This window comes from Sus scrofa, chromosome 9 (assembly GCF_054392235.1).
Source record: "Sus scrofa isolate SSC_HxYL_T2T_F1_AM1 chromosome 9, Sscrofa_HxYL_maternal_Yorkshire_Landrace_v2.0, whole genome shotgun sequence".
NCBI classification, from domain to species: Eukaryota; Metazoa; Chordata; class Mammalia; order Artiodactyla; family Suidae; genus Sus; species Sus scrofa.
Window position 1 is genome coordinate 73157932 of NC_139391.1, and position 13637 is coordinate 73171568.

Consider the following 13637-nt stretch of genomic DNA (forward strand, 5'->3'; position numbering starts at 1 on the left):
AGAATAACTCCTCTTTCTGTTTTAACTCATTATTGGCTTTGGCCAAGGAAAGATATTTGAGGGTAAGACTGGAATTCCAGCACCCTCATTGGAATGGCCCTGTATGTATATAAGCTGGTCCCTTAGACCCGTAGCCAACTGAATGGCCGGCAAGACTTTGAAGCTATAAGCTAACACCTCATGCTATGGACACACACACGGCAGCAAATTAAAAAGAGGAGCCAGGTTGCATGATCCCCTAAAGTAAACAAGATTTAGTTACATGTTTGGGTACCTGACCCATGTATCTGAACTTGGATAGCTTATCAGTAGTGATTTGGCTAAAAATCTGAACCCAAGTTAATATCCCTAGTGTTAGAAAAATCTGTTTTTGTATCTAGATACAAAAAGAATGTCCTCATTTTACACATACTGAATTCATTTCCTAGTGTCATGGTCCTATTTGAAACGTTTTCCTAAAATCGAAAAAAAATCATTAATTTCTGAATTAGAAAAAGATGCGGTAGTCCATTGCTTTAATAGTACTTTTGAGGATTGGAAATACTCATATTCGGAGTCACACCCATCTGCTCCACAGTGGAGAGCCTTATCACAGGAGAGGTCAAGCAGCTGTAGCATCCCAACAGTGCACACCAAGGAGTGGTCCTGGACATTTTCCAAAAAAGAAAAAAGCAATAGGAATTACAGACTAAAAGTAAACTGAATCACTCAACTCTTAAAATGGAGCCAAATCTCAGGGTTTATAGGAAAAAGTCTTTTCAAACCTTAGCTTGAATTTAATGTCCATAAAATAGAAACTGATTTGAAAGCTACGGCAGACCCAGAATGAAGGATAACATATGGATGGGAACCAATACTTAAAATCGGGGAGGAAAAAGACATATTTACTTGGTGCATGCAGTTACAGTCAACTAGTAGATCTCCCCCTACCCAGGGCGACCCCACCGCCAACACGCACAGGCTGAGTAAGTCACAGCAGATGAGATGCATCCTCCTAAAATAAGTACCTGAGCTCCCCCATGGCGGTGTAACCAGTTCAGTGACCCACAGGTCACGACCGCCTTGCACCAGGAATTAAGGAGTCCTAGGTGTGTAGTGGTGACATTTGTGAATAGATAACTACTGTCAAATTACCGTGTCTGGGAGTTCCCATGGTAGCGCAGCAGAAACGAATCCGACTAGGAGCCGTGAGGTTTCGGGTTCAATCCCTGGCCTCGCTCAGTGGGTTAAGGATCTGGCATTGTCGTGAGCTGTGGTGTAGGTCGCAGACACAGCTCAGACCTGGCTGGCAGCTGTAGCTCCGATTAGACCCCTAGCCTGGGAACCTCCATATGCCATGAGTATGGCAATGAAAAAAAAAAAAGAAAAAAAAATTGCCGTGTCTGTTTTCCATTGACATGGTGGGAATCGGGACTTTTTAGTCTCAGCTATTTTTGCTTTTGGTTTTTTGTTGTCGTTGTTGTTGTTTTTCACTTTAAAGACCAGCTAGCAGAGATGGGCTCTTCCAGTGTGCCCTGCCTAGTCACAAATATTAACCACTATACTCGCAGACTCCAAAAGAGCATAAAGCATGGAGAGCTTACACAGATCTTCCACATGGAACGTCTCCATGATGAGGGGAGCACGTGCTATCCCAATAAGAAGAGTTTGGCAGTTGTGTTTTGTTTTAGTTCTAGTAAAATTCCAGTCATTTAAGTGTTGCCACATCTCATTGGCATGACAAGTAGACCCTACGTGAGTTATCAAGATCTACATCTATGGCTTACAGTCCTCCCTGTACAGAAGTGATGATTGTAGGGACTAACCAGACCATTTTTGTATGTTCTCATCAGACTCTTTGTTTGGCTGGAACTCTGCACTCCTTACCGCTTGCATGTGTACTAATTTGTTATTAAAACCCTCGTATTTGCCTTTGTTCTTTCACAACTAACACACTGGCCTTTGAATGCATGAGTTTTGTGTAAACTGGTGTGTGACTTAGCAATTAATAAATGTATCCATTGTATAGTATTTTCAGATCTTGAATATATAATTGGAATTACATTCTTTGTATTAAGTGATAAAAATAAGGCAGACTATTAATATGTTATACACTTAAATTACCGCTATGAGCTCTAAGAATATTTTTATCCCTTCTCCATTATAGCTTTTAAAAAAATCTATTCTGTAGAAACTTCATTATTGGCTTTCTAGTTGAAAACTATGATTCTGTGTACTACCATTTAAAGAATCCATTGCAGTTAGGAAATTAGGAAGGTAAAATTCCAGCATTCCAGTGTCACTGACAGAGTGCATCCCAGTAGTTCCACCTTTGCAGTAGTGGCCTATGAAAGTAGAAATCAGAGGGTTTGTTCTGAACCCACTTTTCAGGTCTTTGAAAAGATGTTAGGCAATTACGTAATATGTATGTCATGTGTTCTCAACGCCTCAGGACTTTATCTCCTGCCAAGTCTCCTTCTTCATCAACTGGATCCATTGCCTCCAGCAGAAAATACCCATATCCAATGCCTCCCCTCCCTGATGAGGAGCAGAAGGTGAACCGACAAAGTGCTAGGGTATGTGGGAACTTTTTCCATGTGCTATCGTGCTCTGTCTCTATTGCTGATCTGTGGGTTGAGAGGTTAAAAGACAGACTGTTCCTGACAGCCTGAAAACAACTGAATTTGAAAAGTTGAAGATTCTTGAGGTGTGGGGGTACAGATTTATATTGGAAAAATCTGTCTAAATACTGATGAATTCTAGAAATATTTGACATATTTTAATCATTTGCCGCTATATATAATTATGGTTTTATTTTATTTTTAAATTTTATTTTCATATATGATTTCATTACTCATTGTAGTTGGTATATTATAACCTGGTATCGACAAAACAGAGAATGTATTTTGCTTTATTAGGTTTTCCATATACCTGGAAATGCCAGAGGTTAAGTAAACCAGCCTCATTTCCATGCCCAGTTCACTTATTCAGGCCTTTCGCTGGCTAATAACACCCAATAGGATTTCAGAAATAGGAACCCAGGAACAGAAAATCAGATCAGTGTCTTGGGGCGGGGGGTAGAATTTGGATACAAGGAAAGGAGCTTTGAAAATCTGTTCATATTGAGAGTCTGGCAAAGTATATGCACAAAAAAAGATTAAAAACATATTTGGAGTTTCTTGTTTTTGTAAAAATAGGATTCACCAGATTTTCATTTAAATACTCAGCCTTCTTTTGTATTTAAATTATGACTCTGCTTAGTCTCACAGCCTTCCAAGAAGCCATCCATTATGTGAAATTTGAGATTTAGTCAGGCTTAGAGAGGCAGATCAGCCAGAAGTCTCCGAGGAGACTCACCTGAAAGATATAACAAAAACTAATTACCTTTATTGATGTCCAGCCTTTGTTGTGGTCAGTTACACTGTGATATTGATCTCAGAAATCATTTGGCAAAACAAAAAAAAAACTTTAAAAACCTGGAGAGATTTATCTGCTAGTGGGTTCTGGGTTCCTAGGCTTTTTGGTTTTGAGAGATATTTCAAGGCTTCTTGATCCTGAACTTAAATTATGTGGTTCAAAATAAACATAGATCATTCACATTTTAACTTGACCAACTCTGAGTCAGTAAGAAAACAAGAAAAGGTAACTCATTAAGAACTGATTAGATCACTATAATCAAAAAGACTTTAAAAAACAGTGATATTTTATTAACCATATAAAAAATTACCTTCATATGTTAGCATGGGAAGGGGCAAAAGGTGGGAAGGCATTCCCAGGCCTCTGCTTTCTGACCTTACAAAAAAAAGACCTGTGAATAAGCATCCAGTTGTTCATGAGATGAGTATGAGGCAGTGAAATCTTAGGCTGACGTTATTCCTTCCCTCCCCAGGAAATTGTTGAAGCAGGACAGCCCACATTTTCTCCCTGATAAATTGTCCACACTGCTGTTTTACTCCCTCTCATTGGGGGCATTCACTCAGCTGTTGCCATGGCAAGGGGCAGGTTTGGGGGCACGGTCCCACAGGAGAGCCATGAAAATGACAGCTCCCCCGAAGAAATGGCTGGCCTGTGGCTTTTTCCTCTAGGCTGAGGGGGGCAGCTCAGGGTCAGTTGTGTGTGTGAAAGGTCTGGTTGGGTCCACCTACTGTGGCACATTGACCGAGCAGGTAGCAGAATCCTACAGGCTAGGCAGCCCTGTCTCTGGGCTGGCTTCGTGGGCTGTGAAGAATAGAACAGGTGATCTTTCTATCCGCAACCCCTCTACTCCAGCCATCCAGACATGGCCAAGGTCATGCCTGTTCCTCAAAGGGATGGCCTGGCGATTCTTTGCTCCTTTTTCCTCACTGGGAGCATCGTGACCTTCAGGTTTTCCCAGTGTCTTTCATTTGTTCCTCTCTTCTTTCTGCAAGCTGTCACTTCTTATTCTGTCTTCATGACCATTGGTGAGAAAACTGGGCTCACAGAAACCGAAGTCTAAACGCGTGCCTATTTTTGTCGCTTCACCTGAGCATCCATCCGTATCTTCTTTCCATCAGACACCCTGCAAACCATTCATTTGCACGTCTCCACCAACAGGTGTCCACACACAAAGCTCTCCCAGGAGGGAGATGTTGTCCTCTAAGGGTGAGGAGATGGCTGTGTTTTTTAAGGAAAAAGACATATAAAGTAGACCTAAAGTAGGTAACTAAGATTTCCATGAAGAATCCATATTAAGAGAATCTGTGTAGAAGCATCCACTTAGTCACTTAGCTATTTCTCCTTTTTCTTTCTCAGCAACTCATTAGGTTGAATACACTGATGTGCCCCAGATTTCCAATAAAAATGGAAATTGGATGGAAGTTGGAGACAACCTGTGTCACATGGTCTTAGTCTTTCTTTGTTCGTGTTTATAATAATTATCCCATATCACATTGCCTGCAGCTTGATTTTTTTTTCCCCTTTCTTTCTTTTTTTAAATAGGCCTTCCTTCTCTGGGGAACTGAATTGCACTTGTGTTGGATCATGCCAAACTTGTTTTCAGTCCATTAGGAAATTACTGATCATTCTAGAAATTAGATATGAACAGGGCCAGTATAAAGAAATGGTGGCAGAGGCCAGGAGAGGGAAGAGGTGAGAGAATTAGGGAATTATATCCTGCCCTGGATTCTTCCTTCTACTCTGATATGCCAGGTCCTGAAAGAGGATGATTTTTTTAGGAGGTAGTAATGGATTTGGAGAGTGTATAGCTTGGCCATAGGTTCAGGGCAATGTTTTTTTTTTGTTGTTGTTGTTGTTGTGTTTTTTTTTTTTTTTTTTGGTCTTTTTAGGGCTGCCCTCGAAGCATATGGAGGTTCCCAGGCCAGGGGTTGAATTGGAGCTGTAGTCACCAGCCTACACCACAGCCACAGCAACACCAGATCCAAGCCGCTTTTGCGACCTATACCACGGCTCACTGCAACGCTGGATCCTTAACCACGGCTCACTGCAACGCTGGATCCTTAACCCACTGAGCAAGGCCAGGGATCGAACTTGAGTCCTCATGGATGCTAGTCAGATTCGTTTCTGCTGAGCCAGGACGGGAACTCCAGGGCAATGATTTTTAAGTGGGTAGTGATGGTATTAATACACTCGGCTTTCCTAAGGTTGGTAGTTGTCAGCACTGGCTGTATAGAAACGTCTGAAGGACTTTTTATTTATTTTTTTGTTCCCACAGCCAGTTTTCAGAAATCTTTTTTAAAATTTTTATTGAAGTATAGTTGATTTACAGTGTCGTGCCGATTTCTGCTGTAAAACAAAGTGATCCAGTCATATATGTATACACAGACACAAACACCCACCCATTCTTTTTCTCTTACTCTCCTCCGTCATACTCTATCCCAAGAGACTGGAGATAGTTCCCCATGCTGTACAGTAGGACCTTATTGCTTGAAGGACTTTTAACAGGTACTGATGCCTGAGGCCCACCCAGAGAGCTTTTTGATTTAGTGGTGTGCTGTCTAGGCAGTAGGATTTTTAAAACATCCCCAGAGCATTGAAATGTACAGCTGGGTGAGAACTACTGTTCTAGCTGGCTGTCTCAGAATCCTTGGGGAAATAAGAGAATGGGTAGTTTTTAAAAACAAGATTTTAAATCATTTCATTTGAGACACAATATTTAATTGATTGAGAATTTCAGGGAACAGTAAATGAGGATGAGGGGGCTTTTTGTATTAAAAAGTGGCCATTGTTGAAAAAGTTGAGACTCAGGTGTCAAGGCAAGAGAGAGCTAAAAATTAGCGTGTTTATTTTACCCATTCATGAGACTGTGAGAGTGTGTCTCCACAGTCACATAAGTATAAATGGAATCACTGAACGTTTCCATCTTTGTTGCTCAGAATATGTCTGTTTCCTGCCCTCACGGTGTCAAACTTTGCTTTTCTCTGTTGTGCAGCTTTGGGAGACATCCATTTAAGATCAACTGTTTACATGCGATACATCGAAACTGTTTACTTCAACTTTTATAGAAACCCAGCCTCACGGAATCACTGCAAATCTATCTGCTCTTCGGACAATTCGAAACCATCTCTAAATGCCACAGGGGAGAGGAAGCGAGTCTCACATCTGGATACCATTTTCTTTTTGTCACTGGCTTAGGATTTAACGGAAACACGAAAAGAACCACTGACATGTTACACTATAACATGGAACAACAAAGGTACTGGTACATTCATGGATAATCCGCATGCCAGTTATCTGTAGAAATCTCACTAAAATTAACTCACATGACCCAAATGTAGCAAGTTTCCTAAGGGACGATAGTGGATTCAGAAGTCGTCATTCTGAAGCACATCCTCATTGTAGACAGTAATGCTATGTGCATGAAGCTTCTCTTTATTGTTTTCCACGTTTAAGGAAACAACATCCCATAATAGAAAGTAGCATGCAGGGCTAAGCCATATAGGATTTTTTTCGGCAGGACTCCAAAGCTTGAGAGGCTAATATCCCGTATGCTAACTGTAAACATGTATTTTTATTTTTTTTAATTTTCATATTTATATCCGCATACAAGGACAATTGTACATATGTAAACATTTTTAAAATTAAAAAAAAAGCAGCTGTTACACACAAGTGTATCTTGCCAAATGCCTAAGAACAATCAGTCACAGTCATGTCATCGTCATCATTCAAATGGTCCTTAAAGATTGTAACCAGATGATGTTGTAAATAGACTGGTCAGTGCTGTATACTTGTCTCCCCATAATTGGTATTTGTCCAAAACATGTGATATCCCTTTAAATTGTGCAAAATCTGGAGGCAGTTCTATTGAACAATTCATTCAACAAGAGAACAAAATTCCTAGCAAAACTTAGGGTCTGCACTGCTTGCCGGAACAGGAATCCAGCAGTGCAGCTGCTGTCCTGCCTCCAGGCGCTCTGCTGCTGGTCGGCTGCTCCTTGGAAGTCCTCCAGCCTGTCCAGTTTCCTTCTGAGGGGGCTACAGCACCTGCCTCAGCAGCTGTACATTTTCGGTCCTAGAGCCAATCTCCTAGTCTCACCCTGTAAGCCCCTTGCTGCTGAGATTAAGCAAATGCACCAAAGACACAGGAGACCATGGCTGCTGATGCATTGGTAACTTCCAACTTGCCAATACTCTAACCCTTTGTGGCCTAAATTTTTGTTCTTTAACACAACTTTTTAGCCACCCTGATCTGTGACATGAATGACTTTTTAAAAAAATTAAAAACAACTTTTACACTGTTTTTGAGGGGTATTTCTCATTGGTGGGATGAGAGTCCCAACAAGTCATTCTGCACTGACTTGTAAGATAATGGAAATTCTACCAGATGGGCTAGGAAGCCTCAACAGGCCACCAAGGGTTCAGAGAGACCTAAAATCACAAGTGGGCAGCAGCTGTGAAGTTGCCCAAACCCAGCTGGCATTGGGAAAGAATCTGATGTTCTGAACTATCCATAGAAAAGTGAGAAATCTGTGTTAAACCCTCTTCTTTTAAACCAAATTTGATAGCCAACATGATGCAGCTCCATCATTCTTAGCTTCTCTCTGGAGGCTATCCTGGTGAGACTGGGATGTTGATGGCATCAAGCGGATGCTTTGATGGGATCAATCAAATGCTTTGATGTGAAGAGTGCTTCTGAATTTCTTCATTTTTCTCTTTTTGCTTGAGAGGAGTGGGATCTGCAGACAAGCTTTGAGAAATATCCTCTCAATTTGATGTCTCCAAGTAATGTCCAAAGACAAAACCCATTTCATCTCCATGTACAATCACCTTGGAGGCCCAAAGCAAAGGGCCTGTTTAGAAGGCAATGTTTTATTCTCTGTGTTTATATCTTCTGTAATGGACCTCTCTTCTGAAAATCTTTGAAAACACTTTAAAGCAACTTGATCATCAAAGGTAATAAAGTCTAAGCGGCATTTTTCTTGACAGGGAGGGATATGATTGTCTAGACTACAGTAAAACGATCCATGAGGCTAAAGTTGGGGTGAGCATTGGGTGACGTTGCCACTTAGCTCAAGCCAAGGACAAGGAGGGCAGACAGATTTAAAGATGTAGCAAATAAGTGGCTTTTGACTGAGATCACTTTAATGTGCACTGAATGTTTTCTGGTATTGAGTGTATAAAAGGATAATGTTAGAAGGTTTATTTTGACTATACAAGAGTTTAAAGATTTGAATGTAAGGTACCTCATGTAAATATGCTTCCTAGTTATGGTTAAACATCCCTAGTTTGAAAGAATCCGTCAGTGATTAGTTACATAGTCAATGGATCCTGTCACCTTTCTCTTTCTTGACCTCGATTATTTTTACGTGACAATTATTATTTCAAGTGAAAATTCATTATTTGTGCCTTTTGGGAGACATGGTTGCTCTAATGGTATTGAGTTTACAGTCACTCTCCTCCATAATAACCTTCCTATAGGATTCAATGAAAAAGGTTTTGTTTTCTCTGCAGAGAGATTATGCTGTTACAGTAGCATTTATGTTCTATTCTAGATAGCTATTCTATCTAGAAATGTTTAAACATTCTGACAGCCATTTGCAGAATTCTTTGACAAGTTTATAATTTCAGTGGCTGGTTTTGAGAAGTACCTATATGTGTGCTCCTGGTTGGTGTTCTAGATTGTTCAGTCTACATATTCATGACTTTTCGTCTGTAGAGACAAGGAGAGTGGACCCATGGCGCTAAACACAAGCACAGCATTTTTTAAAAATTCTATTTTGGAGAGGAACTTTGAGGCCACACAGCAATTTGTATCATGCAACTAATATTTATATCCCCAGTCAACTACAGGACTATTATACTAAACAGAGAAAAGCTTTTTTTTTTTTTTTTTTTTTTGGCCTTTAGGTTCCATTGTATGCCTTTTTCTACTCTTTTGAGGTTTTGTGCATAGATGAGACTCTGCAGCCTGAGATGTTCCATTTATTCACAGTCATTACAGGGTAGTAAACTCAGATTTAAAGAAACACATCTCTCAACAAAGAGTGCCAACAAAGAAGGTGTGGGTAACATTGAGCCCTGAAGGAGCTGACTGGTCAGACTAAGCGGTCGCTGGGTCTGGCCACTCTCTCTTTAGACAGGAAGGGGTGGCCTCCTCTGGAGTCTCCCAGCTAGAAAGTGATCCCCAGGCCATAAATCTGTGGAAAGGAAGTGCAGCAACAGGGGGGCCTTCAGTTTGTGGTTGCTGTATTTTTTAAAGAAACCTAGTGCTTTTCCTTAAAAAAAAAAAAAGTTGAATAATAAAGGAACTGTCATGGTAAAAATGCCAAACATATGTTTCAGCTTGATATTATTAAGTGACACCACAGTTTTTCCTCTCTCTCTTTCCCTTCCCCAACCCCCATCCCCTTTGCTTTAAAAAGGCTCTTTAAATTGTGTTACTGCATAAGGTCAACCCAGCAGATTTCTGAACATAAGATTGATAGGATTTCTAAAAGAAGTTGCTCAAAAAGATAAAATTGGATATTGCGTGCACTTGCAGAAAAAGACAGCTTCTGTTTGAATTTCTCTTTATTGTTATTGGTGATCCCATTGCAGATTTGGCATAATTTAACCCCGTCCGTTGTCTCAGCTCCTTTACCTTTTACCTTTTTAGACTTTCTTCTTTAATTTTTATAGTTACCTATGGGCCAGAGGAAATATGGTATTTCTGTTCACTTTCAGTGTTTCAAAATCATTGGGTCATTTTATCAGTCTCATCTGTTCTTCATTTCCTGTTGTCCTGTAGTTCTGTTTTAATATATATATTTAGTGCTTTAAGTATTTCCTTGTGTTATTCAACATGATAATAAATCCGTACCTAAAGAGAAGACTATTTTATTTTATTTTACTTAAAGGGCATTTATTGGAATTTCCTGACTAGCTTGCCTAGTATGTGGGAAGGGGAACACTGAATAAAGACAGTGAAGGAACAGAGGGAGCCAGGCCCCACAGCGCGCTAGGACACTGCCCCTGCTGCTGTGGACGCCCCCTATGGGCAGCATGTTTCAAATACAATCCTACCAATTAAATTGGCATGAATTTTACATGAAACATTCCGACTCCCATTTGCAGCCAGCATAATGACTACTTTTTTATGCTCCTAATTATTTTTTTCCTGTCATTTCTATATTTTCCTCTAAAACCGACACTCAAATAGTTTTTTTTTCTCTCCCTTAAATGGAGTTAAGATGAATAATTCTCCTTCAAATATATATGAAGCAAACATTCCTATGGAATAAGGCTTAATTGGAGGCTCACATTTTTTTTTCCTCTGAGCTGTTTTCTGAATGGCTAGGACTATTCTGATTTGGGACGCAGCAACTTTCCTCTGGCAAGGGGAGAGCTAAGAAATGTCATAGTAAACAGCTTCCCTTGTTGATTGTGAGGCTCTCAGCCTGGTCTTCTGAGCATCAGCTGACAGGCAGCAGCTGATCCAGCTCTGTGTATCTGTTGGGGGGAGGGGTGGGGGTTGGAGCAGCCACACCTGCAGGGAACCTTTGGTGCATGCTCATGGCAGATATGCTCTCTGGGCAGGTGCTTTTAAGTCTGAGAGCACTTTTCCACCACACCTGCAGATGCGGAGGAAACAAGACTTCAGCGAGATCTTAGAAATCAGGGGATATTTGTTAATATCTTATTCATTGCTTTGTCAGAGTTCCCCAAATGGGCATCTCTGGTTCCGTTTCTAAGTAGAAAAACCAATCATTTGGAAACAAAGCAAAAACCTGCCTAGTTTTTATATCCAGAGCCTGACAACGAGGAAGCACTCTAAGTGTGGGTCTGAGATGTTTCCAGGCCCTTCCTACTTGCAAAGTCGCTCCCCCTTCAGTAGCTGCCAGCATTTTTCTCCTGACTAGGAGCTTTCACTGAAATGGAGGTAAGTCCCTTCTTTGCCAAAATTGGCCCTTGGGGAACCACTGGGGCACAGAATCAGGGGTGAGAGGCACTTCTCCTCCCATCGCCATCAGGGCATGAATTATGCTCCTTGGGAAGTTGCAGAGAGACTGGTTCTGGGGTGTGTTTCAGGTCCATGGAGAGGTAAGGAGCAAGTCTTGGGAGGGGGTGGGGTGTTTGGCCCTGGCGTAGGAGCAGAGTGGAGCGTCATCTGAAGAGCTCTGAAGCCAAGCGTGGGAAAGAGCCCGAGTTGGCCACCCGTGGTGTGGTGGAGAGAGGTGCTGCGTGCCTGGGGCAGATCTGTGAGTTTTGTAGTTTTTACTCAGTGTTGGTGTGTAAAGACTCCGTTGTCCCGTCGTGATGGGTCCGTCACTTCTGCCTGGCATGTCCCTGTTGTTGGTAGAACTTGTATCTGGAGGTGCTTCAGGGCTGGCAGGGTTTTGGCTTAAGGACCTCATCATTTGATGTTTTTAGGTATCCTTGAAATCAAAACCAGGGAAAAAGGGTGTTTGGTTTTTGTTGTGTTTTACAAAAAGGCATACAATGAGACTAGCAATGTTAGGGTAATGTGCTTACAATCATCAATGTGGTTTTTAAAGAGTTTATGAAGAAAAGAGCATTTTCTTCTCAAGTTAAAAATTATGTATGCATATAATAATGATCTACATTTACTTGAGGGCTTAGTGAAGTTTGATTTTATGAAGTTTGATGTGGATTTGTGTTTTGATGGTCAGGCTCTACAAAAAAGGTGAAATCTTTAAACACAGTGGTGCTATGTTTTACCTGATAACACACAATACAGAAAGTGCTGAAAGGAATTACTATGTTTATTCAGTAATAATACAAGAGTTCTTGCTAAATTATACATGTGTATCACTGCCTGATGAGAAACCCCCACTTTTCTAACCTAGCACAAAATCCAACTGTGATTCTACAGCCAGTCTTTGTAATGGGTAAAAAAGACCCAACATCTTTGTTTTGTATGGAAAACTTTTTTTTTTTAATGCTAACCTGCAAAAGTGTATTCAGAATAAATAGGCATGTACTCCTTTTTTAACTTGCCTCTCCAATTCAGCATCACAAAAAGACAACTTCTTTTAGAAACGGAGTGTTTTATCTAAACACAGCAGTTTATATGTTAGCCAATGTAGGTCTGCACTAGTGTTTTCCACATCTGTCACCTTCTGGGGTCATGTCCTGTCTACAGCTAAAAGAAGCCACTTCGTGGGGAAGTGTTAATGGTAGCACGGTTTCACTTTGGGTGAACCTGGTGATCATGTGTATATACTTAGATTGGCTTCATTTTAACATTATAGTCTCTCTGCTACTCCGCACTTCGGGTTCTTAAGCTCTTTTAAACATTACTGGATTTTGGCAAATAGCAACTGAAATATATATGGCACCTGCTTTCTAGAGCAAGCGTGATTTGTTTTATGGCTGTTCAAATTACAAAGGTGTTCTTACACTGTAGGTAAACAAAATCTTGCTGTTTTTAAAGGTCAGTGTAACTTAAGGTTCAAATTTCTGGCACAATTTTATTAGAATTCACTTCTGAAGCTAATAAGGCACCACAGTTTTTCTATGTTACTCTCATTGTAACATCAATAAAGTGACTTTCAATAAAAGATTGATGTTATTTTGATGCCTGATTGCCTTTAATCCTATTTTTCTCCAGGACATGGTTTCTCTCTCAGAAGCTTTGTGGGGATACTGCTGGGGTTTTTTTCTTTTCTGTTCCATGCTGTCCTAGAAGGGACCATCAGCCTGGTGAGAAATAGCATGATCCTTGAATAAAGCCTGAATGCTGACTCTGGTGGATGGTTGTCCTAGTTGGGTGGCAGAAGGAGTCTTCTTTATTTATCCACTTGCTTTGTTCATGAAAATTTCTCCCTCACCCTAATAAGGATCAGTTTCCTGTATTCTGTCTTGGAGCCCAGGCAATAGTGCTTATTTAGAGGAGTTCCCTTGTGTCAGGCTGTAAAGCATTGGGCCTTGGATGGTGGCTCAGCTTAGGTCCCTAAGTTCACTGCCTAAAAATTTCTTCTACCTGGCCTGTTCATTGTCTCTGGAGCAGCGTTTTCACCCACCAGTCTTTACCCAGGCTTGCAATTTCCTTGCCCTAGTCTGCTAAGGGAATGAGCATTTATAAGTAGTCGAAGTACTGCTTTAATGTGAGAAAAATAGAAGTCACTGACTAAAGGTTTGTACATTTATTATGACATTTGAAAAATCTATGGTGATTACATATAGCTCCATTTCTTGTATTTATAATATTTTAGGCATATAATAATTCATTAAGATAAACA

The 13637-nt window shown here is 40.6% G+C and overlaps 1 protein-coding gene across 35 annotated transcripts in view; it reads left to right on the forward strand.

The window, feature by feature from the left end:
- Positions 1-12956, forward strand: part of ADAM22 (ADAM metallopeptidase domain 22) — a 237340-nt gene extending 224384 nt beyond the window's left edge. For 31 of the 35 annotated variants that reach the window (XR_014815729.1, XR_014815730.1, XR_014815735.1 and 28 more), the window contains 2 exons: positions 2432-2555; positions 6389-12956. Coding sequence is in view for 25 of the 35 variants with exons in the window: in XM_021063337.2 (XP_020918996.1) it covers positions 2432-2555; positions 6389-6409 (145 nt within the window). In the remaining 10 variants the exon portion in view is untranslated. The remainder of the gene's footprint in view (positions 1-2431; positions 2556-6388) is intronic. The other 4 variants (XR_014815731.1, XR_014815734.1, XR_014815738.1 and 1 more) reach the window with 1 other exon arrangement.
- The last annotated feature ends 681 nt before the right edge of the window (positions 12957-13637 follow it).